This window comes from Gossypium hirsutum, chromosome A10, assembly GCF_007990345.1.
Source record: "Gossypium hirsutum isolate 1008001.06 chromosome A10, Gossypium_hirsutum_v2.1, whole genome shotgun sequence".
Classification (NCBI taxonomy): Eukaryota; Viridiplantae; Streptophyta; class Magnoliopsida; order Malvales; family Malvaceae; genus Gossypium; species Gossypium hirsutum.
Genome location: NC_053433.1, coordinates 7,058,949 through 7,084,218, shown reverse-complemented (window position 1 = coordinate 7,084,218; position 25,270 = coordinate 7,058,949). Strand labels below are relative to the sequence as shown.

Below are 25,270 nucleotides of genomic sequence, written 5' to 3'. Positions count from 1 at the left end.
ACTTGCCCTTGGCAGAGTTCGCTTACAACAACAGTTATCAGTCTAGTATACAGATAGCACCGTATGAGGCATTTAATGGTCGTAACTGTCGCACTCCTTTGTGCTGGATTGAGTTGGGTGAGCGACGTGTTCTGGGTCCGAATTTGGTATCAGAAATTGAGGATAAAGTTCGTTTGATTCGAGAACGTCTGAAAGCGGCTTCTGATAGACAGAAGTCCTATGCTGATCTAAGGAGGAAGGATATTGAGTATTCTGTGGGGGACATGGTTTTCCTTAGGGTCTCACCATGAAAAAAGGTTCTGAGGTTCGGTCGCAAGGGTAAGTAGAGCCCTCAATTTATTAAGCCGTACTGGATTCTGAAGCGAGTAGGGCCAGTCGCATATCAGTTAGAGCTACCTCTAGAGTTAGATCATATTCATGATGTTTTCCATGTCTCGATGTTGAGACGTTACCGCTCTGATCCCATACACATTATGCTTGTGGAGGAGATTGAGGTTAGGCCGGATCTGACGTTCGATGAGGAGGCAGTTCAGATTTTGGATCGCGACGTCAAGGTTCTACATAGGAAATCTATACCTCTGGTGAAGGTGCTGTGGAGGAATCATAGCACTGAGGAGGCTACTTAGGAGGCAAATAATTCGATACGACAACAGTATCCTCACCTTTTCTGATCAGGTAAATTTGAGGACGAATTTTCTTTTAGGGGGTAGAGTTGTAACGCCCCAAATTTCTGTAATTTTGGCTTTTGTGGAATTGTAACGTAGGGGGAATCTGAATATAAATTTTTACATGAATTTGCATAATATTAGTCTGCTTGTGTGGTTCTGTGCTCTAGGGTGTGTTTGGGAGGTCTCAAGTTCAAGCTTTAACTTGGGCTAAATTTAGGTTTTATTTGAGTAAAGCCTGACTTTAGATCAGTCGGCTTATAAGGAATTGATGGCAAAAACCTAACAGAATGGGCCTGCTGGTCTAGTGGTTAAGATGTGTGTTGATGTGTTGGAGGTCTGGAGTTCGATTCCTTACTGTAGCAATAGGATTATTTTTGCTGCAAGTTTCAGCTAAGTGTTGGGTTTTATTAAAAATTTTGAGGTGAGGTTTTTAGGAAAAATTAGAGGTTTTCTTATTTCCTTCTTTTTGGCAAACTATTTTCTCTGCCGTTCTTTTTCTTCCAAGCTCTAGCTATCGAAATTCTTTTCTTCTTTTTCCCTTCTTCTCTGTTTTTCTTCTTATTCGTTTTCTTCTTTTTCGATAAGCTTAAGCGTATTGCTAGCAGTTCTATTGATTCGATAAGTATCGCTTTATCAAATTGCGTGATTTTCTTTGGAGATCGTTTAAGGGGTTTTTTTGTTGTTTAGGGGATATTCAAGGTTTTATGGGTCATTAATCGGGGTTTTAAACAACGAGAAATCACCGTAATCATTGAAGGTAAGTAGATCTCTCTTTCGGAATTTGATAGTCCTTAAAGGAGTCGATTTAAGTGATTGATATTGGGTTCAGTATTGTTGATTTTAGGCTTTGGAGTGCTTATGGTTGGATTAGCAGCGAAAACAAACCAAGTGTGTACTCCGATTATGCAGAAAACGAGTTTCGGCGAAAGCTAAAAAGTGGCCTGTCGACGCCACACGGGCCTGTGGTCTACCCGTGTGGTAGCCTGCGTCGCTAGACATGGGCGTGTGTTCGACGAGCAAAACTGTGCGCGTGCCACACTGGAGCGACGGGCACAGGCTTGTGATGGCTTGTAAGCCGTGTGCGAGGCAAGGGCTCAGGCAAATAGGCCGTGTAGGCCACACAGACGTATGAAAATCTGGGCTAGGCCGTGTGACCCACACGGGCAAGGCCAACTTCGGCCATGTGACCCACACGGGCGTGTGGGCCTACATGAGCAGGGCACACGGGCGTGTGAGCCCAATTTGTTTGAAATGTTTTGTAAGGTTGCACGGGTCATCCAAGTCGACTGTAACCTGGTTGTAGGTTCGGTAAGCATCACTTAGACCCTATACTTTGATTTATTACTAGATTGTATACAAAAGAATGTAAAATTTAAGCATGTGCATCTGTCTGATTTGGTATATCTGTTCTGATTTGACGATGGTATAATTTGATGTCTGCATAAGAGCATGTCATATTATTTATGCTGCATTGCATCGGGTTGGGATTGATGTAGTGAAGGAAGTATTTGAAGGGCTTCACAAGCCCGTTATCTGGCAACTAAGCTGCATACTTATGATATATGCTGCGATTATGGTGTGTAGGGTTGGATGGGTCGATTATATCCCCATATATGGTGTGCAGGGATAGGTGGGTCGATTTTATCCCCACATAGTGTGATGGGTTAGACGGAGATGATGTGCAGGGTTGGTGCGCATGATATTTCTAATATTTGATCTGTTATGCATATGATATCTGTATGGCTAAGGCTGAAATATCTGTATTCTGTTATTTGTTTGTATGAATGCTGTTGTGGGGATGTACACACTGAGTTTGCAAAAACTCACCCATTTGTTATTTTGTGTGTCAGGTAATCCTCAACAGTAGATGGATTGGTGACAGAAGGCTCAATGGTGACCTCTAGTAGACATTTACGGATTTTTGAGTAACACTTCATTTTGTTTGCTTTATTTAATTATATGTTTTGAGATTAATATGTGTTTGGTCACGAACTATTCTTGGGTTTATTTTGGAATTTTAAATTGTTAAATTATTTGATTTATGACTTAATGATGTTTTAGCTTCAGCGTTAATGAAATATTTTCACTTAATATCTAGATTAGAGATTTCACGACTTAAGTAAAGATAACAAATTGAACGATTTTTGACTTGCTAAGGTTTTCTAAAAAGCACTCACATGTGACACCGCCAGATTTGGCCATAGCGTCTAGGCCGGGTTTGGGGATATTACACCTTTCCACTAATCAAACAATCTATAGGCAAAACGGTTTGGGCCTAAGCCCGATTCAATAACAATCCAGTATCAGTGTGGGCCTTAGCCCATTATAATAACAGTATCAGTGTGGGCCTTAGCCCATTACAGTAACCAGAACAGAAATGCAACAAAAATCCTATCCAACCATCCTCTACACTCTGCTCCGTCCAGCCTTACACTCCATATGGGGATAAAATTGACCCACCCATCCCTACACTCTAAATATAGTACTGGTTGCGGCGCTATTTAGTAATTACAGCAAAGCTATCAGTAATTGCAGCAGAGCTACCAATACAGTACACTTCCTCTAATATATATATCAAACCCACCCCCATGCAATGTGTCATGTCATAATATATACGTGTATGCAAAATGTCATCCTCTACTACAGTCAAATATAATATAGGGGTATATCAGTTATTTTTCCTCTAGGCGTATAACAATTATTTCAACAGTACAGGGTCTAAGTGTACTTACCGACCCATCAGTAGGCCTATAGTCGTCTTAGGCGACCCATGCGACCTTAATTAAACAAACAGTGAAAGTGAGCCGAAAGCCCATAACACGGCCAATGTGGGCCCACACACCCGTGTAGCCTATTAAGCTCAATAATAACCTTGGTTGCGTGAACTACACAGCATGGCCCATTATACTCCATACATCCGTGTGGGCCCACGAGCTCGTGGGGCACACACGACCTATTTCGGCCTAACGTGGCCCAAAATGACCTAAGCCCACGAAATCGTTCGTGATGGTCTCTACAATCACATGCTCGCACTTATGGGTTTAGATGACCATACGAGCGAGTGCATGCCAGCGTGGCATTGATGGTAATAGTTTTCTGGTTTTTTCCGTTTTACAATTGAAGCAGTGTGATTACACACCTGTTAAGAGAAGAACGCCAATCGCCACGTACTGCAACCTAGATCCAAATATGATCTAGTGTTAGTCCTTAAATCGTTAGGTTAACACCCTCTTATTAACACTTAAATCCCCAATCGTACCATTCACTTACCTTGATTAAGCAAGTAGGGTTTACCCCTCCCTTAAGCTAGTGATCACCCACTCCTTGTCAAGGATCTGCATTAGAACCTAACTTTGTTAAGTACCACACTAAATGTAAACCACTTGAACCAAGTAAACCACTTACCGAAATGCAGAACCATGAGTGGAAGGAAGTAATCGGTTCACAATTTCCTCCAAAAGAACGCCACTACAAAAAGGCAGCACTAGCACAAATGCTTCCCTAACAATCGCCGGTCAGAAAAGAAGGTGTTAAAAAGAAAGCTATGGATTTGGCAAAAAGGCAAAGGGGTGAACAAAACAAAATTAAGATAGCAGCACTTACTACCAAGATCAGTAGAGAAAAACACAAGAATGATTCAGTACACAAATGGTAAGTGCAAGAATAATATTCGGTCAAAGAGTAAATTGTACTTGGGAGGCGAATGAAGAAGAGAAGGAAAGATTCGATCACCCCAGGCTAAACCGAAATGATTTGAAAGATAGGGAAATACTAGATGTTTGGCCAAAAAGGGTAAGTGTTGAGAAGAGATGTGAGGGAGAAGAAGGAAAACACAAGCTACAAGAGCTGAAAGGTACTTTCAACAACATAACTCATCTTCTGAAACAAGCGAAAGGAATCACAATTGCAAAAACCCGAAATAAAGGGAAATAGAGAGGAAAGTAGTAAAAGAACAATAGCTATCAAAATGAGAATCCAAAAATCACTCAGTTTCGGCACCCCCTAGCTATGACCGAATTAGCATCATGGGGACTCCCACTTTCGGCCAACTACTACCACCCCCTTAACCTCCTTTAATTTTCTCTTTGAATCCCTCTCTACATCACTCCAACCAAACACAATCCCAATCCCTTCTAAATCTCCTAACTTTTCTCCCCCAACACTTCTAAAATCTCTCCATCCTTCCCATTACTCAGACTTTTACTGAAACACAACCTTTTGCCGTCCAGCTCAGTAAAAATATTAATCTCTTTGCTTATACAAGCACTCGAACTCAGGTCTCCTAGCAGAAGTAACACGCCCCTATCCCTTTGACTAGCAAGCTTTTTATGAAACATCCTTACCATATTTATTTAAGAACCCTACTGCCAAGAGATAGGGTTTAATCAAGCAAAAAGAAAAATATTGCACAAGACAAAGCTTGAACTCAGAATTTCTCTAACACTTCTCAGGACACTTTACCACTAAAGCAAGCATGCATTTGTGCATCCCAACACACAAACAAGTTAATAAATATTTAGGGCACTATAGCATATGTTGCGAACACACCGTAGATCGAAAGAGCGCCCTAATATTTGGCCCTTTCGAGCTTCCTGTTATATGGTTTTTGTGACCTTCCCGTTAATATCTCTTCAGAGCATCCCGATTGGTTGTGATTCTACATACATTGTAGACACACCACAGCTCTTATAAGCATCCCGTTATATGGCTCTTTGTGAGCTTCTTGATATGGTTCGCTTGAACTTCCTGATATATGGCTATCTGGAGCTTTCCGTTAATGGCTCTTCGGAGCCACCCATTATTGATTCTTATGAGCTTTCTGATTATGGCTCTTATGAGTTTCCCGATACATGGCTCACATGAGCTTCCCGTTATATGGCTCGAGAGAGGGCTTTACAATTTTGTGCTTTAACAAGCACTCTTAAATATGAATTGATGGATTATATATTTGTACACTTTGTGTGTACTACCCGTGCATCCATCGATATTTCAAATGGTTCAACGGACAACATTCTGATATAAGTTAAGATGAATTCTGAATGAGATACTACCTGTATACACTTGAAAACACATCGAAATTTGATATTTGATGAGCTCATCCCTGATTCTTGATATTCACATGAACTACATGACTAACATGTTTGATGAAATTGTGTGTTTAGGCTATTAGCCAAATTTCTTGGATGCATTTTTGCATGCTTACCTTAAATATAAACGAATGGTAAGTTAATTTCCTATTATACAAACTTACTAAGCATTAAATGCTTACTTTGTTTTATTTTCTCTGTTTTATAGTACTTCGAAAACTCGTTAGGTTGGAAGCTTGGCAGAGATACATCACACTATCCATCAGCTCATTTCGGTATAAAAAGTAAAATTTAATTTTAGGATATAATGGCATGTATAGGCTAAAAGTGGTAAAGAATGGCATGCATGTGTTTGGTTGAATTTTTCTATTGGAATGGCTTGTGATGAATATGTTTTGATGTGTAAAATATCTAAAGCTATATCATGTTTGGTGTGAGATTGATATGGTTAATTTGATAATAATCTTATAAGTATTTTATTATACATTTTTGGTCAAATAGGTAAGTTTGAATATATAGATTTATGAAGTGATATATCATGTAAAAGACTTGATCTTGGTTGGTTTTGAATGTCTTGGATTGGCTTGTGAATGTGTTAAAGTGTTAATGTAGGTGCAAGGCAAGATTGGGTGAGAAATATGGCTTGGAAATGACCTTATTTCGTCCACACGGGCGTGTGTCTCAGCCGTGTGTGGCACATGGCCTTGCACATAGGCGTGTGTTTTGGCTGTGTGTTCCCTGCATCTTTAAAATTTAAAATAAAATGCTTAAAATTTTTCACAAGGCTTGGCACAAGGGCGTGTGGCTTGGCCGTGTGGCCCCTGCACCTACACACAGCCTAGTACATCGGCATGTGGCTTAGCCATGTAACCCCTGCATCTACACACGACCTAGCACATTGGTGTGTGACTTGACCGTATGACCCAAGTCAGAGAGTTACACAGGTGTGGACACGGACTGGAACACAGCCGTGTGCCCTATTTCGAGTGCCCACACAACCTATGACACAAGCATGTCTCTTGGTCGTGTGAGCCACACGGCCTGACCACACGGGTGTGTGTCCCTTGTACCTTGGAAAAATTTTGAAATTTCGTGAAAAATTCTCTGAGTATCCGATTTAGTCCCGACTTGTTTCTAATGTATGTTTTGGGCATCGAGAGCTCATATAAGGGACTTTATGAATAATATTTGACATGAATGTTAAATAATATGAAATGTCTGTATTTGATCTGTTTATTCCGATAACATTCCGTAACTCTATTCTGGCGACGGATATAGGTTAGAGGTGTTACAAAAGCCCTTCCCTAACCCATAAATAGGAGGATAATGTATTTCAGCGCACTCGAACCCACGTTGTCTTGCATTGACAACAATACTCGTATCAATCAAACTAAGATTCAATCAACTAACCTTAAATCTTTTATATATGTATATATATATCATCTCTCCACTTTATCCTTTCCACACCAAAGTCAAAGCTAAAAACTTTAAACTTTAATTCCTAAATCTTAAATTATTTATATACACAAAACTTAAATCATTAAACATTAAAAGAGTGATCCTAAATCTTTTAAATAATAATTTTGGTACATTTGTTAAGGAGATTTTTAACATAAAGTAGAGTGAAATTGACACATATTGTTAAATTATATTTAAATAAATAATAAATAAAATGCGTGACAATTTTTTATCGAATGGACCGAATAATAATTTAAACTTATAAATTTTATCACCACTTGAGAAATATTAATTTTTTTTAGAACCCTTGGTCTCTAAATTGAAACCTAAACTTCAATTTTTCAAATATAAATTTCGTAAATGGTACAACTTACACAAATGAGTATATTTAGAAATGACTACAAGGCACGAACTTTAAACCTTAAACGCCAAGGAAAACAGTCAAGTCATGCATAGGATCAGGCTGCTGATGCGTTAATTGTTGGAACATTTTCAAATATTCGTAGTGATTTAATAACTATAAATGAATGGGTGTAATTAATCAAAAGATAAATCTTTTGGTCATTGCTCAAAAGTTAGGAATAAGATTTGATTTGGAAATCATACCAACAAATTCTAAAATTCTTTCTTTCCTTCTTCCATTTTCTAATATTATTAGATTATTCTATAAAGTATTACTGCAGAAATCTTTTGTAGAAATTTAGTTTATTGTTATACATTGCTTAGTACTTAGTGGACTATTCTCGTCAGTGCAAAACGTAAATTGTCATTGGCTTCAGTGTATCCTCGAGGTTAATTTGATTGAAACTCTTTTGCACACTGAAGATAGGTGGGGGCGAATATATCTTTAAAAATAGTGGCTTGATACAAAACTTAAAACCTTGTCCTATTTCTTTTTTTTTCTGTTCGAGTTCCATTCGTATATTCGAAATTTTCCTCATTAGATATTCGTATTAGCATTAACAAGGTCATTTTTCTCTAAAATAAGGGGCAAGCTGAGAGTAGTGGAAGTTTCCAAGCGGGAGAAATCACAGAGAAGTCTGTTAAAATATTAGTGAAAGGTTATTATAATTTCTGGAAAACAGATGATAGAAATAATTTTCTTCATTTTTGTTATGTATATAACTTCAATCAATCATAAAAGAATCCTCAGAGATTGCGTATTTTATATGGATTTGTCTTTAAGCTTATTAATAATTAATTTTTTAAAATATATTTTTTTATTCTTTGTCTGCTTCTTGTCAGTTAATTGATTTATTATTTGGCTATATCCTAGAAATTTTTGGTAGCAAAATTGTGTTTTTGCTACAATTCTTTGATGCAGACAGTTCGGATTAACTCACAGAGATATTTAATAGCAATGGTGAATTAATCTCTATCATGACTCTTTTTTTTACCCATTTACTTTGACTAGTTTATAAAATGTGTTAGTACTTATTCCAACTAAACTCATTGATTTGGGAAATAATGTTTGTTGAAAAAGATTTGGAAATTGAGATAGTCGTTGGTACAAAGAACATTACAATAAATAATATAAAAATGGGTTTTCTATTCAAGGTAAACATTTGATACTCTCATTATATAGTCTTCCTTTATTCATATGGAAAGAATTGGTACAATGAGCTTGAATCACTACAAATTATCATGTATTCCTCTACCTTCCTAGAGATCAATAAGAACGGCTCTTGTAAGACTCTGGAAATTTTCTATTCAAGATAATAACAGTACATTTGATCTTATTTTCATGCCAATATTTGTTCTAATCATTGATAACTGCTAAAATTTTTATATGAATTCCTCCTGCAACTTGACCAATATTCAGCTACTAGCTTAGAAAAGGAAGATTTTGTTGTCATAAGGTTTGAAGGCTCATCATATTCCAACAATTTACCTGCACATATAATACTCAATCAACATTGAATTCATTTGGTTGGTTTAGTCTCTTAGTATAAGAAAGGATTTCAGGGACCCGAATCCCAGATTTGCTAGTGAAATTAGAGTTCAAAATAATACATGCTGCAGTAAAGTGATTATAACTAGGATCATTTGATTGATATTAGAAGTAGGAAAGAAGAGCTTTACCATAGGAGAGGACCATGACCATGTCACTGTCTATAACAGTTGGAACTCTATGAGCCACTGTTATGACGGTGCAATTTGAGAACTCTTCTCTTATAATTCTTTGCAAAATGGCATCAGTTGCAGAGTCTATTGAAGCAGTGGCTTCATCCAGCACCAGGATTCGGTTCCGTTTCAATAGAACTCTTCCAAGGCAAAACAGTTGCTGCTGCCCCACACTCCAATTCTCACCTTCATCACTCACTGTCAATTCAACAACGACGGTAGAACAATCATTTTTGGTCTGTTTAACTGAGAAAAGGAAATTTATCACAACTAAAATTCAACTCACCAGATGAATCTAGCTTGTTTGGCAGGGCACTGATTGTTGTTTTAAGTTGACACTTCTCCAAAGCCTGCCACAGGAACATAAAGGTAAATTCCAAAAGCTCATTGTTGGAAATTTTTTTCTGTTAATATCCATGATTAGTTAGTTCACCTTCCATATTTCATCATCTGAATAGAGGCCTAGGGGGTCTAAGTTAGTTCGAATGCTGCCTCTAAATAGAGTTGGCTCTTGAGGAATGATGCTAAGCTTCATTCTCAAATCTTTCAGTCCCATAGAGCATATATCAAGTCCATCTATAAGTATTCTCCCACTTGCAGGCTCTACTAGGCGAAACAAGGCGCTTATGAGCGTAGTTTTTCCACTTCCAGTCCGTCCAACAACTCCTACTCTGGTCCCTTCTTGGAAAGTGCAAGTGATTCCTTTGAGAACTAAAGGAGCATTGGAGCGATATCTTATCTAAACAAAGCATTGAATCAAATAACATGAATTAGTTGTATGAAACCATACAAGACATAGATTTGGTTCAACTTCAAAGAAAACAAGTTCATCAGACTTTCAGCACCCTTTAAACCATTTTCCAGTTCAGATTCTTTTATTTACCTTCAGTTCTTGCAATTCGATCCTACCCTTATAGGGCCAAGAAGATGGTGGCCTGTTATCTTCTATAATTGCTGGAGGTTCTTCAGGTATGTTCATGAACTGTTTTATCCTTTCAACCGAAATCAAGTAGTTCAATAAGTTGCAGTACCAACGAGAAGCAAAAATTTGCGTGCTGGTCAGCGATAAAGCATAAGAGAGAGAAAGACCAACAAGTCCTGCAGATAAATTTTTTTTAGATTAATGGCTTTGAAATTCTCTACTTTTCATGAAGATTGGTTAATACAAATTATATTACCTGGTCTGGATTGGTTTTTTGGAAGCAGAAGAACGAAAAATGCAGCAGTGAATACAGTAAGGTTTTGGAGTGTTTCAATCCTTAGAACTAGCCATTCCATGGCCGCATTAGAAAGAAAGAAAAGTGTGGCATCTGTGTTGACAAGCTTCAGATTATATCTAAAGAATCTATCCACCATGTTAAAGGCTCTTATGGTGACCACCCCAAGCGAAGTCTCGGCTGCATAATTCATAACGGGAGCTTTCGTTGTTCCGTTAATTCTTATGAGTTCCCTTGCAGAGGACATATAATACCGCTGCGGTTTGACGAACAAAGATGTTAGCTCTTTCACCTTGGCGGTGAATGAGATTTGAGCAAATCAAGTGAAAAGAAAATGCATCCACCTGAATGTAGTTTACTGCTACCATAGCAAGAACAGCAACAATGAGAACTTGCCATGTAATGAACGCCATGGCTCCGATTGTTGCTATGAAATCAGTTGCACCAGCTGCCACAAAGACAATGGAAAATGGTATGTCGAAATCAAGGATACTCATATCTGATGAAGCCTGCAAAAGTTTATATAAAATGAATTTTAGTATCTCCGGAAAACACTCCAAGGGTACATGAAACATTATGTTAAGTCCGGGCTCATTGATAAATTTGGTCTTACTCGGGTCAGAATCCTCCCAACAGGAGTCGAATCAAAGAAAAACATTGGAGCTCTGAAGATGGAATTGATGAGTGTTGTTCCAATAGGGTCGAAAGCGTGTAAATTATTGTACTAAAAAATCACACAAAGTTCAATTCCCAGGGAAGAGAGGTGGATCACATGGATCTCTTAAATACCAAGTCTTTCCTTAGACAGAATATCCCTTCTATAGTAATTTAATAGCACAATTAAATACTACTATTATACCCTCAAATATTGAAAGAAAAATAGGACAAGAAAGAACACAAGAGATTTAACGAGGTTCGGTAAATTATACCTACGTCCTCGGGCACTAACACCAGATGATAACTTTACTATCTCCAAAGTATTACAAACAAATAGAATTCCTTAAGAATTCTCAAATGGGAGAAGAGAGAAACTAAGAGAGAAAGATTGGTTGGGATGAATTGAAATGAGAAATGAGAAGGCATATTTATAGTTGAGGTTTAAGGACCAAACAATAAATAGCCCATTATCTCAAGGACCAAAAAAAAAATTATCCCATGCCACTTTTTCAAAGTCAACTTTAGGGTGCTAAACTTGCACCACTTTGTATTGTTTGCCATTAATGTTGTCTCCCATTAATGTTAACAATCTCCACCTTGAAGATTTGATTAGGATAATCACATCTTCACACACTTCCTTCAACTCCCCAAATTCGATAAAGCTATCTTTTGTAGTGCCTACAAATGCACTCTCGAGCGCCATACACCTGAAGGTGCTCAAATTCTCAGGATGTTAATCAAGTTCAAACAATGATTAAACTTGATTGTTGTTACCACCTTGGTCATCATATCTGCGGGATTATCTGCTGTCGGAATCTTCTGAAGTAGAATTTTTCCTTTTTCAAAGACTTCCCGCACAAAGTGATATCTTACGTCGATATGCTTGGTTCTTGAATGATAGACTTGATTTTTCGCTAAATGAATAGCGCTCTGACTGTCACAATATAAACTTATGTGACTTTGAACAACTCCTAAGTCTTTCAACAATCCATTAAGCCAAATAGCCTCCTTAACAGCTTCTGTAACTGCCATATATTCTGCCTCTATAGTAGACATAGCTACTGTAGACTGTAAGGTAGACTTCCAACTCACTGGGGCTTTCGCAAGAGTAAACAGATACCCCGTAGTTGAACGAAGTTTATCTAAATCACCAGCAAAGTCGGAATCAACATATCCAACTACAAACTGACCAAGTGCTTCATCCTGTTCAAAAATTAAACCAACATCTACGGTTTTTCGAAGATACCGTAGAATCCATTTCACAGCTTGCCAATGTCCTTTTCCAGGATCATGCATATACCTGCTCACAACTCCAACAGCTTGTGAAATGTCAGGCCTCGTACACACCATCGCATACATCAAACTCCCAACTGCATAAGCATATGGGACTTTCGCCATATATTCTCTTTCTTCTTCAGTTTTCGGAGATAATTAAGCACTAAGTTTCAAATGAGAAGCAAGTGGGGTACTTACATGTTTTGTGTTTTCATTTACACCAAAACATTGTAATACCTTTTTCAGATATTGCTTCTGATTTAAACAGAGCTTGCCTCTCGGTCTATCTCTACTTATCTCCATGCCGAGAATATTCTTGGCCTCACCTAGATCTTTCATCTCGAACTCTTGATTCAACTGAGCCTTCAGGTTATCTATCTCATTTTGGCTCTTCGAAGCGATTAACATATCATCAACATACAAGAGTAGATAAATGAAAGATCCGTCATGCAGCTTCTGCAAATATACACAATTGTCATATTTGCTTCTTGTGTACTTCTGCCTTCTCATAAAGCTATCAAATCGCTTGTACCACTACCTCGGGGATTGCTTCAATCCATATAGCGATTTGTTCAGCTTACAAACCCAATTTCTACCACCAGCATCTGTGTATCCTTCGGGCTGAGTCATATAGATCTCCTCTTCTAACTCACCATGCAAGAAAGTTGTCTTAACATCAAGTTGAGCTAGCTCCAAATTCAACTGTGCTACCAAGGCCAACAAAATTCTAATGGAGGAATGCTTCACAACAGGGGAAAATACATCATTGTAGTCAATTCCCTCCTTCTGAGCGTAGCCTTTAGCTACCAATCTTGCCTTGTAGCGAATATCCTTCTTGCTAGGAGATCCATCTTTCTTTGCGAATACCCACTTGCATCTGATTTCCCTTTTACCTTTCGGTAATTGCGCCAACTCCCAAGTATTGTTCTTCCGAAGAGACTGCATTTCTTCATCCATGGCGCTTTTCCATTTATCACTTTCTAAGCTTTGCATTGCTTCTTGATAAGTGATAGGAATATCATCAACAACGGGAAGGGCGTAGGCCACCATATCAGTAAATCGAGCAGGTTTACGCATTTCTCTCCGTGGCCTTGCAACTGCAACTGGTTCTGGTGTACTTAGTGGTTCTTGGGTCAGAACCTCTTCAACCTCTAATTCCTCCATTGTGGCTGGAGAATTAGACTTATTAACTGGGCAAATCCCCATCTGCTCAAACTCCACCTGTTTTGGAGTACACTCCACCTGCTGTGGAGTATTGCTCGTCTGAATATCTTTATCTGCTACCTTTTTCAATGTGGCAGATTCATCAAAGGTAACATCTCTGCTACAGATCATTTTCTTTGTGCTTAAGCACCAAAGACGAAATCCCTTCACTCCAGAAGTGATTCCCATAAAGAGAGCTTTCTTTGCCCTCAGATCTAACTTTGACTCCTTCACATGGTAATATGCAGTGGTTCCAAGCACATGTAAGGAATCATAATCTGTAGCCGGTTTTCCAGACCATACCTCCATAGGAGTTTTTCTTTCTAATGCAGATGATGGCAAACGATTAACAAGATGGCCAACGTATGTCACAGCCTCAGCCCAAAATTGCTTGCCCAACCCAGCATTGGACAACATACATCGAACTTTCTCCAGCAATGTTCGATTCATACGCTCTGCCACTCCATTCTGTTGTGGTGTATCCCTAACTGTGAAGTGTCGAACAATACCATACTCTTGGCACACATCGAAGAACGGATCACTTTTATATTCCCTCCATTGTCCGTCCTAAGCCGCTTGATTTTCTTGCCAGTCTGGTTTTCGATCATAGTTTTCCATTTAAGAAAAACTCCAAGCACTTCATCTTTAGTTTTCATGGTATACACCCAAACTCTTCTGGAAAAGTCATCAACAAAAGTAACAAAGTAGTGTTTTCCTCCCAACGAAGGTGTTTTGGAAGGCCCCCACACATCTGAATGAATATATTCCAAAATACCTTTTGTATTATGGATAGCAGTGCCGAATTTCACTCTCTTTTGCTTTCCCAGAACACAGTGCTCAAAAATTTTAATTTGCAAGCCTTTGCACCTTTCAACAATCCTTGCTTTGCCAGAATTTGCAAGGATTTTTCGCTGGCATGTCCCAACTTCATATGCCACAACTGCATTGAGTCCAAGTCTTTGTTACCGGAAGCTGCAGCGACTGCTCTAATAACTGTACTACCTTGGTAGTAATACAAGTTATTTTTCCTGATGCCCTTCAATATCACAAGTGCACCAGATGTCACTTTCAAAACCCCATCTCTCATAGTAACAACTGAACCATTGGATTTCAAGGCTCCCAATGAGATGAGATTTTTCTTCAAACTGGGCACGTACCGAACATCAGTCAGAACTCTGGTTGATCCATCTTTATTCTTTAATTGGATTGAACCTATCCCAACAGTTTTACAGGAATTGTCATTGCCCATATAAACAACTCCTCCATTTAGTTCTACTAAATCAGAGAACCACTCCCGGTTAGGGGACATATGATAGGTACAGCCCGAATCCAATATCCACTCATCTGAATGGAACGACGATGATGATGCAACCAGTGATAGTTCAGAGTCACTAGTATCATGCTTAGCAACATAAGCATCTACAGCAGCTTTTCCCTTATTCTTCAGCTTTGGACAATTTTTCTTCCAGTGGCCTTTCTCATGACAAAAAGCACATTCATCTTTCCCGAGTCTGGACTTTGACTTTGATCTCCCCTTTTGAGTTTTCTTCCGAGTGTATGAACGACCTCGGACTACTAAAGCTTCTGTATCTTTGATTGAGTTTTTCTGTTTGTCCTTCTTTCTCTGTTCATAACTGTATAAGGCCGCACAGACTTCGCTCAGAGATATATCACTCCTGCCATGAAGTAGAGTAGTTTCTAGGAACTCAAACTCCTCAGAAAGTGACCCCAACAGCATCAAAGCCAAATCTTCATCTTTGAATGTCTCATCCATATTCAGCAAATCAGTGACTAACTGATTAAATTTGGTGATGTGATCATTCATTGTGGTACTTGGGATGTATGTGAAGCGAAACAGTCTTTTCTTCAAGTGGAGCTTATTTTGACTGTTTTTCTTCAAAAAATTTTCTTCAAGTGCCACCCACAACTTATTTGCGAAGTCTCCTTTGAAAAAGCATACCTCTGCTCTCGAGAAAGGCATGATCGAATTGTGCCACATGCCAACCGATTGATCGCCTTCCAATCTTTCTCCTGTACATCATCTGGTTTCTCTTCATCAATGGCAATGTCTAGACCCTGCTGAAAAAGGGCATCTAGAACCTCACTTTGCCACATACCAAAATGGCCCGTGCCATCAAAGATCTCCACGGCCAATCTTACATTTGCAATTGTCGGTCTTGTCCACATGGACGATGTTGAAGCTCCTACATCGACCGTTTTCTCCATAATCTTTCAATATACCTAAGGAAATCTTTTCTGATGTGGAAGATCAGTTCAAACTGCAACCACAGAGCATACTACGATTAACCTTCGGCTCTTGATACCACTTGTTGTTCCAATAGGGTCGGAAGCGTGTAAATTATTGTACTAAAAAGTCACACAAAGTTCAATTCCCAGGGAAGAGAGGTGGATCACATGGATCTCTTAAATACCAAGTCTTTCCTTAGACTGAATATCCCTTCTATAGTAATTTAATAGCACAATTAAATACTACTATTATACCCTCAAATATTGAAAGAAAAATAGGACAAGAAAGAACACAAGAGATTTAACGAGGTTCGGTAAATTATACCTACGTCCTCGGGCACTAACACCAGATGATAACTTTACTATCTCCAAAGTATTACAAACAAATAGAATTCCTTAAGAATTCTCAAATGGGAGAAGGGAGAAAACTAAGAGAGAAAGATTGGTTGGGAGGAATTGAAATGAGAAATGAGAAGGCCTATTTATAGTTGAGGTTTAAGGACCAAACAATAAATAGCCCATTATCTCAAGGACCAAAAAAAAATTATCCCATACCACTTTTTCAAAGTCAACTTTAGGGTGCTAAACTTGCACCACTTTGTATTGTTTGCCATTAATGTTGTCTCCCATTAATGTTAACAATGAGACCAGAGGAGAATGCTTTAGAAGCTTTTAATCCTAGATGAGCACCATAATGGGATCTAAAAAACACAAAAACAGTACTAAGCGTGGCAATTCCAGTGTAAACTCCTATCAACATGCTGCTGGTAATGTTAGGAATTTGAATAGCAAACGCCAGCCAGTAGGACGAAGCAACCCGAAGAACGGAAAACATAGACTGAGCCAATATGATTAAAGATAGATAAAGAAATCCTTTCGAGATCGAAACATAATCCATGAATGGCTTCCATCCAACATCGCCGATCTCTATTTCTTCATCTTGTGTTAATTGTATTCCAGACGAACCTTTCACCGAGCTCTCCCCTTCACTGATCTGTTTAGTTGGATAACATCTGTTACATCTCTGCAACTGTCTCTTGAGATTCTCCTCCACCGTCACCATTCAAAGTACCCAACGCAGTTATGGAATCTCTATGAGCATTCACAAGTTGCTCAAATGATGTCCCAGCCATTAATAGCTCTTCATAGCTCTCTGATTGAGTAATTTGTCCACCATCCATAATGTTAGTACAAAACTCCGGTAAGGAAAAAACTCGAACACACGATCGGAACTCGAAAAGAAAAAGAAGAAATAGGACAGGCTCCAAGGCGTGTATCAAGCCACTATCTTTAAGGTTATATTCGCCCCCACTTATCTTCAGTGTGCAAACGAGTTCCAAGCAAATTAACCTCGAGGATACAATGAAGCCAATGACTATTTGCGTTTTGCACTGACGAGAATAGTCCACTATGCACTGAGTAATGTATAACAAAAACTCAATTTCTACAAAGGATTTCTGCAGCAATACTTTATAGAATAATCTAATAATATTAGAAAATGAAGGAAGAGAAGAAATAATATTAGAATTTGTTGATATGATTTCCAAATGAAATCCCATTCCTATTTATAGGAATTTTCATGTCTCTTCATAGAGACATCTTTCAATAGGTGTCTTTATGAATAAATAAATAATAATAATTATTCATTTAATTTTGTAACTATTCAAATAATATTTTTTGAATAGTTATAATTCTTTTTTAAAAAATCAAATGATATAACTTTTGACCAATGACCAAAAGTTTTATCTTTTGATTAATTACACCCATTCATTTATAGTTATTGGGATACTATAAATATTTGAAAATATTCCAACAATCTCCCCCCATTTTCAAAATATTTATATTTTGATATTCTTGGAAATCAATTTGCATAAATAAAGGTGTCTTACGATTGAACCTTCACTTAGTGAAAACATGTTAAAGTTAATCGAAATTGTATGGTAGACTAAGCTTTGAACCAACTATTCCATTTGATTAACTGAACACATCTCACACAATGATTTCAACATCAGTCAATGCATAGTATCTAGGGACACTATTATAGCCATGTGTCTATGTCCTCTTTTCATGAGTGCTGTCAGAGCCAAGCCCTTAAGCTCCTAGAAGCGGCCACACTTCCACTCACATAGGTAGATCCCATCAAAAGTGTTCCCGTAATTATAACACTCTAACATATTTATGTTATGGGTCCATTAAGAGTACATTACTCATCCTTCCCTTATCATTACGGGTACCTAGCACTTTAATCTTAGGATGGATTTATTTATAGTGCTAACAGTCACATACTAATGATGTACTTTTCTCATTGAACTCAAGACTTGACGTTATACCAAGCGTTGAGTCGAGTTTCCATCATGGGTGACTCTAATTAATAGGCTTGAGTCCCATCCCTTTTGAGGTCCTTTTTACTGCATCTCTAGCAAGACTTTTTGTCAAAGGATCTGCCAAATTTTCACTTGACCTCACATAATTAATAGTGATCACTCCATCAGAGATTAATTGTCGGACATAACTATGTCTTAATCCAATGTGTCTAGACTTTCCATTATATACTTGGCTATATGCCTTTGCTAGAGTAACCTCACTATCACAACGGATAGAAATAGGTGAAATTGGCTTAAGCCATAAAGGTACATCATAAAGCAAATTTCTTAACCATTCTGCTTCTTTAGATACAGCGGCTAATGCAATAAATTCTGCTGCCATGGTGGAATAAGTAATACATGTTTGTTTCTTGGAACCCCAAGAAATGACTCCTCCACCAAGAATGAAGATCCACCCACTAGTAGATGCATGATCTTCCAAACTTGTAATCCAACTAGCATCCGAATACCCTTCTAAAACTGGAGGATATCCATTATAACACAATCCATAGTTAATAGTTTTCTTTAAGTACCTAAGTACTCTATTTAAAGCTTGCCAATGCAAACTACTTGGATTACTTGTGTATCTACTCAATTTTCCAATAGCATATGCAATATCTGGTCTTGTACAAGTCATTATGTACATAAGACAACCAATTAGACTTGCATATTTCAATTGATCAATTTTCCTACCAGCATTAGATACTAATTTTAATTGAGGATCCATGGGTGTAGATGCTGGTATACAGTTGAAAAGATCAAACTTTTTAAGCACATTTTCAATGTAATGTGATTGTGATAAAGCTATAGTGCTTTCATCTCGGGTTATTTTAATCCCAAGAATAACATCTGCTACACCCATATCCTTCATAGCAAAGTTGTTTGACAAGAATTTCTTTGTGTTTTCTATTTGTTCCAAATCCGTGCCAAAAATGAGCATGTCATCTACATATAAGCAAATTATAACACCCTTTCCATTATCAAATTTACTATATATGCACTTATCGGATTCATTTATTTTATAGCCATTAGCTAAAACAACCTTGTCAAACTTTTGGTGCCATTGTTTTGGTGCTTGTTTAAGCCCATATAAAGATTTAACAAGCTTACATACCTTATGCTCTTGTCCTGGAACAACAAATCCTTCCGGTTGCTCCATGTACACTTCCTCTTCCAATTCACCATTTAAAAATGCAGTTTTAACATCCATTTGGTGAACAACCAAATTATATATAGAGGTAAGTGATATTAATAGTCTAATTGTAGCAATTCTTGCTACTGGAGCATAGGTATCAAAGTAATCAATACCTTGTCTTTGTGTAAAACCTTTTGCTACCAACCTTGCGTTAAATTTATCAATGATTCCATCGACCTTCATTTTCTTTTGAAGATCCATTTACAACCTATTGGTTTGGAACCTGGTGGAAGATCAACTAAGATCCAAGTTTGATTTCCCATTATTGAATCCATTTCATCATTTATTGCTTCTTTCCAAAAAGCAGAGTCTTGAGATTTCACTGCTTCTTCAAATGTAATAGGATCAGATTCGATATTATAACAATAAGGTATCTTATTGCATATACTTTCACCTTTTCCTTCTACAAGAAACATAATGAAATCTGGTCCAAAATCTTTGACCTTTTTAATCCTCTTACTTCTTCTTAATTCTTGACAAGATTCATCATTATTATCAATTTGTTTCAATGGAATCTCATTCTCATTTGAAGAATGAATCAATTGTTGTGGTTGTAATTGTCTTGATATAGAATTAAATCTATTTTCATCAAAAATAGCATCTCTTGATTCAATAACCGTATTAATTGAAATTGAATCATTTGGTTCAATTACTATGAACCTATATGCCTTGCTATTATGTGCATAACCTATAAATATGCATTCAATTCCTCTTTCACCTAACTTTTTACGTTTAGGTGTTGGAACTTTTACAATAGCTCTACAACTCCAAACCTTTAAATAATTAAGGTTTGGTTTCCTTTTCTTCCATTGTTCATAGGGGGTTATTTTAGTTTCCTTATTAGGAACTCTATTCAATATATGACAAGCTGTTAGAACAGCTTCTCCCCAAAAACCCTGTCCAAAACCTGAATATGATAACATTGAATTTACCATTTCAATCAAGACTCTATTTTTCCTTTCAGCTACACCATTTTGTTGTGGTGTGTAAGGGGCTGAAACTTGATGGACAATTCCAGTGAGTTCAAAATAACTTGGATTATAGTATTCTCCACCTCTATCCGATCTTAAGCACTTGATAAATGATTCACACTGAAGTTCAACTTCAGATTTATAAACTTTAAATTTATCAAGCGCTTCATCTTTTGAATGCAATAAATATACATAACAATATCTAGAACAATCATCAATAAAAGTAACAAAATATTTCTTTCCACCTAATGTAGGAGTATTATGCAAGTCACATAAATCACTATGTATCAAATCAAGCAATTTTGTTTTCCTTTTAACCTTAGGGAAAGGATTTCTTGTAATTTTAGTCAACATACAGGTATTGCATTTTTCAATATTATTATTAAAAACATGAATTAAATCTAATTTATACATGTCATTCAATTTTCTATAATTCAAATGACCTAATCTATAATGCCACAAACAAAATGATTCAACCATATAAGCAGAAATAGTATTTTTATTCTTATTAATAATATTAAGTTTGAACATGCTTTCATACATATACCCTTTTCCCACAAAAATTCCTCCCTTAGACAAAATAAACTTATCTGCCTCAAAAACAAGTTTGAAACCAAACTTATTCAACAGACTTCCAGACACTAAATTTTTCCTAACTTCTGGTACATAATATACATCATTTAAGGTTAAAACCTTTCCAGAAGTGAATTGTAGTTCAACAGACCCTTTGCCTTTAATTGTTGCGGTGGAAGAATTTCCCATGTACAAGACATTGTCATTTTCACATTGTGTGAACTTTGTGAACATGCTTTTGTCTTTGCACACATGTTTGGTTGCTCCGGTATCAATCCACCATGTATTATCATCTTGTGCCATATTAATTTCAGATATCATTGCAACGAACTTTTCGTTATTATCAGCCTTAGAAGATGATTTCTTCTTTAAAAATCGACATTCATTCTTGAAATGTCCCGGCTTTCCACAATGATAGCATGAGCCTTTTTGTTTCTTTTTGAACTTAGGTGCTCTATCAGTCTGATTGAACTTTCTCTTGAATGATTTAGTAGTCTGTACTTCCTCCGTAACATGTACTTTGGCATTTTCAGAATTTAGGTTCTGATCTTGTTTTCGATACTCTTCTTCAATACGAAGATGATTTGCCAAAGCCTCAAGAGATATTTCCTCTTTCTTATGTTTTAGACTTCTTTTAAAGTCTTTCCAAGATGGAGGAAGTTTGTCTATTATGGAGGATACCACAATCATTTCATCCATTTTCATATCATATTGCTTAAATTGATTCAGCATCTTTTCAATATCACGAAATTGTTCCATAACAGAACGACCATCAACCATTTGATAATTATTGAAACGAGTGACAAGAAATTTCTTACTTGTAACATCTTCGGTCATGTATCTTGCCTCCAATTTGTCCCATAATTCTTTAGCGGTGACGTCATTTTGGTAGGTGTCGAACAAACCATCAGATAAACCATTCAATATGTGGCCCATGCACATGTAATCAGCATTGTCCCATTTTGTCTTTCTCGGGTTGCAGCAACAGATTCATTTTCATTCTCTTCAGGTCTTGGAGTATCCAAAACATAAGCAATCTTCAAAGTTGATAACAAAAAGTGCATCTTTTTCTGCCATCGTCGAAAATTGCCACCATCAAAACGATCAAGTTTAACAAAGTTGGAAGCCAACTCCCTTAGTGTTCCACTTTCATGTGTTGTGGTAGTCATCATGAAATATAACCTTAAAATTGTTAGTACAAAACTCCGGTAAGGAAAAAACTCGAACACACGATCGGAACTCGAAAAGAAAAGGAAGAAATAGGACAGGCTCCAAGGCGTGTATCAAGCCACTATCTTTAAGGTTATATTCGCCCCCACTTATCTTCAGTGTGCAAACGAGTTCCAAGCAAATTAACCTCGAGGATACAATGAAGCCAATGACTATTTGCGTTTTGCACTGACGAGAATAGTCCACTATGCACTGAGTAATGTATAACAAAAACTCAATTTCTACAAAGGATTTCTGCAGCAATACTTTATAGAATAATCTAATAATATTAGAAAATGAAGGAAGAGAAGAAATAATATTAGAATTTGTTGATATGATTTCCAAATGAAATCCCATTCCTATTTATAGGAATTTTCATGTCTCTTCATAGAGACATCTTTTAGTAGGTGTCTTTATGAATAAATAAATAATAATAATTATTCATTTAATTTTGTAACTATTCAAATAATATTTTTTGAATAGTTATAATTCTTTTTTAAAAAATCAAATGATATAACTTTTGACCAATGACCAAAAGTTTTATCTTTTGATTAATTACACCCATTCATTTATAGTTATTGGGATACTATAAATATTTGAAAATATTACAACACATAACCTAGGCAAAAAAGAACAAATAATTCTTTTGATAAAGCCAGAAAAACATATGGATAGATTAAGAAAATATAAACATAGATCCGAACTCCGTATTTACCAAAATTCTATCAGCTTGTGAGAGAAACTCCACTTGATGAGTCACCAAGATGACAATTTTCTTCTCTAGTGCAGTCATAACACAATCCTGCAATCATAAAAGTTAGTTTGATTATGGTATAAAGAAAATAAAACATTGTATCTGTAGAGAGTTCTTCGGTTGAAGCATTATAAATAAGTGACATGGGATGTATTGAATAACGATGGAAAGGAAGACTAGAGCAGACTCGGTAGTTGGTAACAATGAGTGGAAATACAGGTGGTGGTTATAAGGTGGATAGGACTGGAGGAATAGACTAAGCGTGACCGAGCAATGACTGAGCAAAAGTAGAGATTGAGAGAGCTCTAGAGCCAAAACTAAGTGAAGAAGCTTTCTCACATTGAACAAAACAAAAGCTGTATGTGCATCAACAGCACTGAAGGGATAATCAAGAAGATAGACATCGGCATCATTATAGACTGCTCGAGCGAGTTGAATCCTTTGCTTCTGCCCTCCACTCATGTTAATCCCTCTCTGACCTATTTCTGTAAGATCAACATGGTCAAAACAATTGATATCTTTATCGAGAGCACAAGCTTTAATGGCCTTGTCATATTTGTCTGCGTCCATTGGCTTTCCATAGAGTATGTTGTTGCGAATTGTCCCACTCTGGATCCATGAAACTGGAGAAAAATAGGCAATGGATCCAAACACGCTAACCTATAACAAGCATTAAGGGAAAAAGAACTATAATCAGTGACAAAAAGACATAATGCTTACTAAATATGCATGTTGGAATACTTGTTTTGCAACTCACAGTTCCTGAAAGCTTCGGGATCTCTCCCAGCATTGCATACAAGATTGAGGATTTTCCAGCCCCGATTGGTCCGCAAACAGCTATCTTCTGCCCTCTTTTTATTTCTAGCTCCACATTTCTAAGTGTCGGACTTGCAATTTCAGGAACCCAACTGAAATTGCCTGCTTCTACTGTCACACTTTTATGAGAACTTTGTGGGGAAATCTCCTTATTTCATCATTCCTGAGTTCATCATCAAGCAGAAAAGTGTTGATTCTATCAAAAGAAACTTTGACTTGTATAAGAATCGAAAGTGCCTCAGGTAACATTCTAACAGGTTCTGACATGCTTCTTAGAGTTGCAAGAACTGTAAAAACGGTTCCAGCATTCATTGGGGCACTCCCAAATAGAGCACATCCCAAGAAGACAATTGAAGAAACAATGGTTGGAGAGATCCAATACAGGAAAGTGCCATAAGGCCTCAAAAACTGTTGTTTAGAAAGCCATTTGAACTCATTGCCGCGTAAGGATTCGATCGAGCTCTTGAATTTCTCCTCCCAGGATTGCAACTTAATGATCTTCACGTTGTTTAAGATCTCAGAAATGGCTCTCAATCTCTCATCTTGTGAGATCATAAATTCAGATTGGCACTTTTGTATGATCTTTTCAAATGGTGTGTTAAGGAATCCACATATGGCAAGAGGGACTGTACCGAGTATAGCACCAAAACCAACAACAGAGAAAAGCATTCCAATAGACATGAAAAGCTGCAATACAAGACTCCAAGTCGAATGAAACCACCATGGAAACTCTCCCATTCTGTAGGCATCTACAGCTATGTAATTCACAATGTCCCCAGTCGAATGTCTCCGCCTTCCTGAACTCGAAAGCTTCAGCTGTTTCTGATAGACTGCCACCATTAGTGCCGATCTCATCCTCATTCCAGACCTCCTTAACGAAAAATACCAATACCTCTGTGACAACGACTCGGTAACCTTCGAAACAACAAGGCATCCTAGTAAAACAAGACCCTTCTGCAGGTTTTCCTCTTCCTGGTTTGAATAATTTACAAAAGCATATAGCAATAATGGAAGTGCTGCAACAGCAATTGTCCTAAGAACTGCACAAACTGCTATAATCATATTTTCCATAAAGTAGACTTTTGTTATGGCCCTAAGTACCAAGTTATTTCTATCACTTGAGCCTCCCTCTATTATAAGGGACTCTCATGCATTAGCAAACTTTTGGTATGCCAAATTGGATTCATCTTCAGCACTAATAGAAGGGATGTCTTCGAGAGCTAAGGGTCTCAAGTAACCCCTGGAAAGAAAAGGATTAATCCAAGAAAATGACAATTTGCTAAAGAAATTGACCTCACAAACTTCTATCTGGTCTTTTTCTTCCTTTTCCTCTAATAGAGATTCTGATAGACTCTCATGTTTCCTATCCAAATCAATGAAGTTTCTAACGGAAGAAAACAACAGCAATATGTTCACAAGCCATGGGAAAATGTCGAATATTTCTATCCGGTGT

General features: G+C 37.3%; 1 protein-coding gene across 1 annotated transcript; it reads right to left on the bottom strand.

Annotated features, from left to right (window-relative positions):
• Window positions 1–8,745: 8,745 nt before the first annotated feature.
• LOC107897398 (ABC transporter C family member 8-like) lies at window positions 8,746–24,948 on the bottom strand. Its single transcript, XM_041079710.1, is given in 14 exon segments — window positions 8,746–9,104; window positions 9,296–9,535; window positions 9,624–9,687; window positions 9,771–10,076; window positions 10,221–10,435; window positions 10,516–10,810; window positions 10,899–11,063; window positions 11,168–11,232; window positions 16,576–16,961; window positions 16,963–17,132; window positions 22,963–23,049; window positions 23,341–23,661; window positions 23,759–23,950; window positions 23,953–24,948. Coding segments are annotated over 14 exon segments (3,570 nt in total). The 5' UTR covers window positions 24,889–24,948; the 3' UTR covers window positions 8,746–8,976.
• Between the last annotated feature and the right edge of the window lie 322 nt (window positions 24,949–25,270).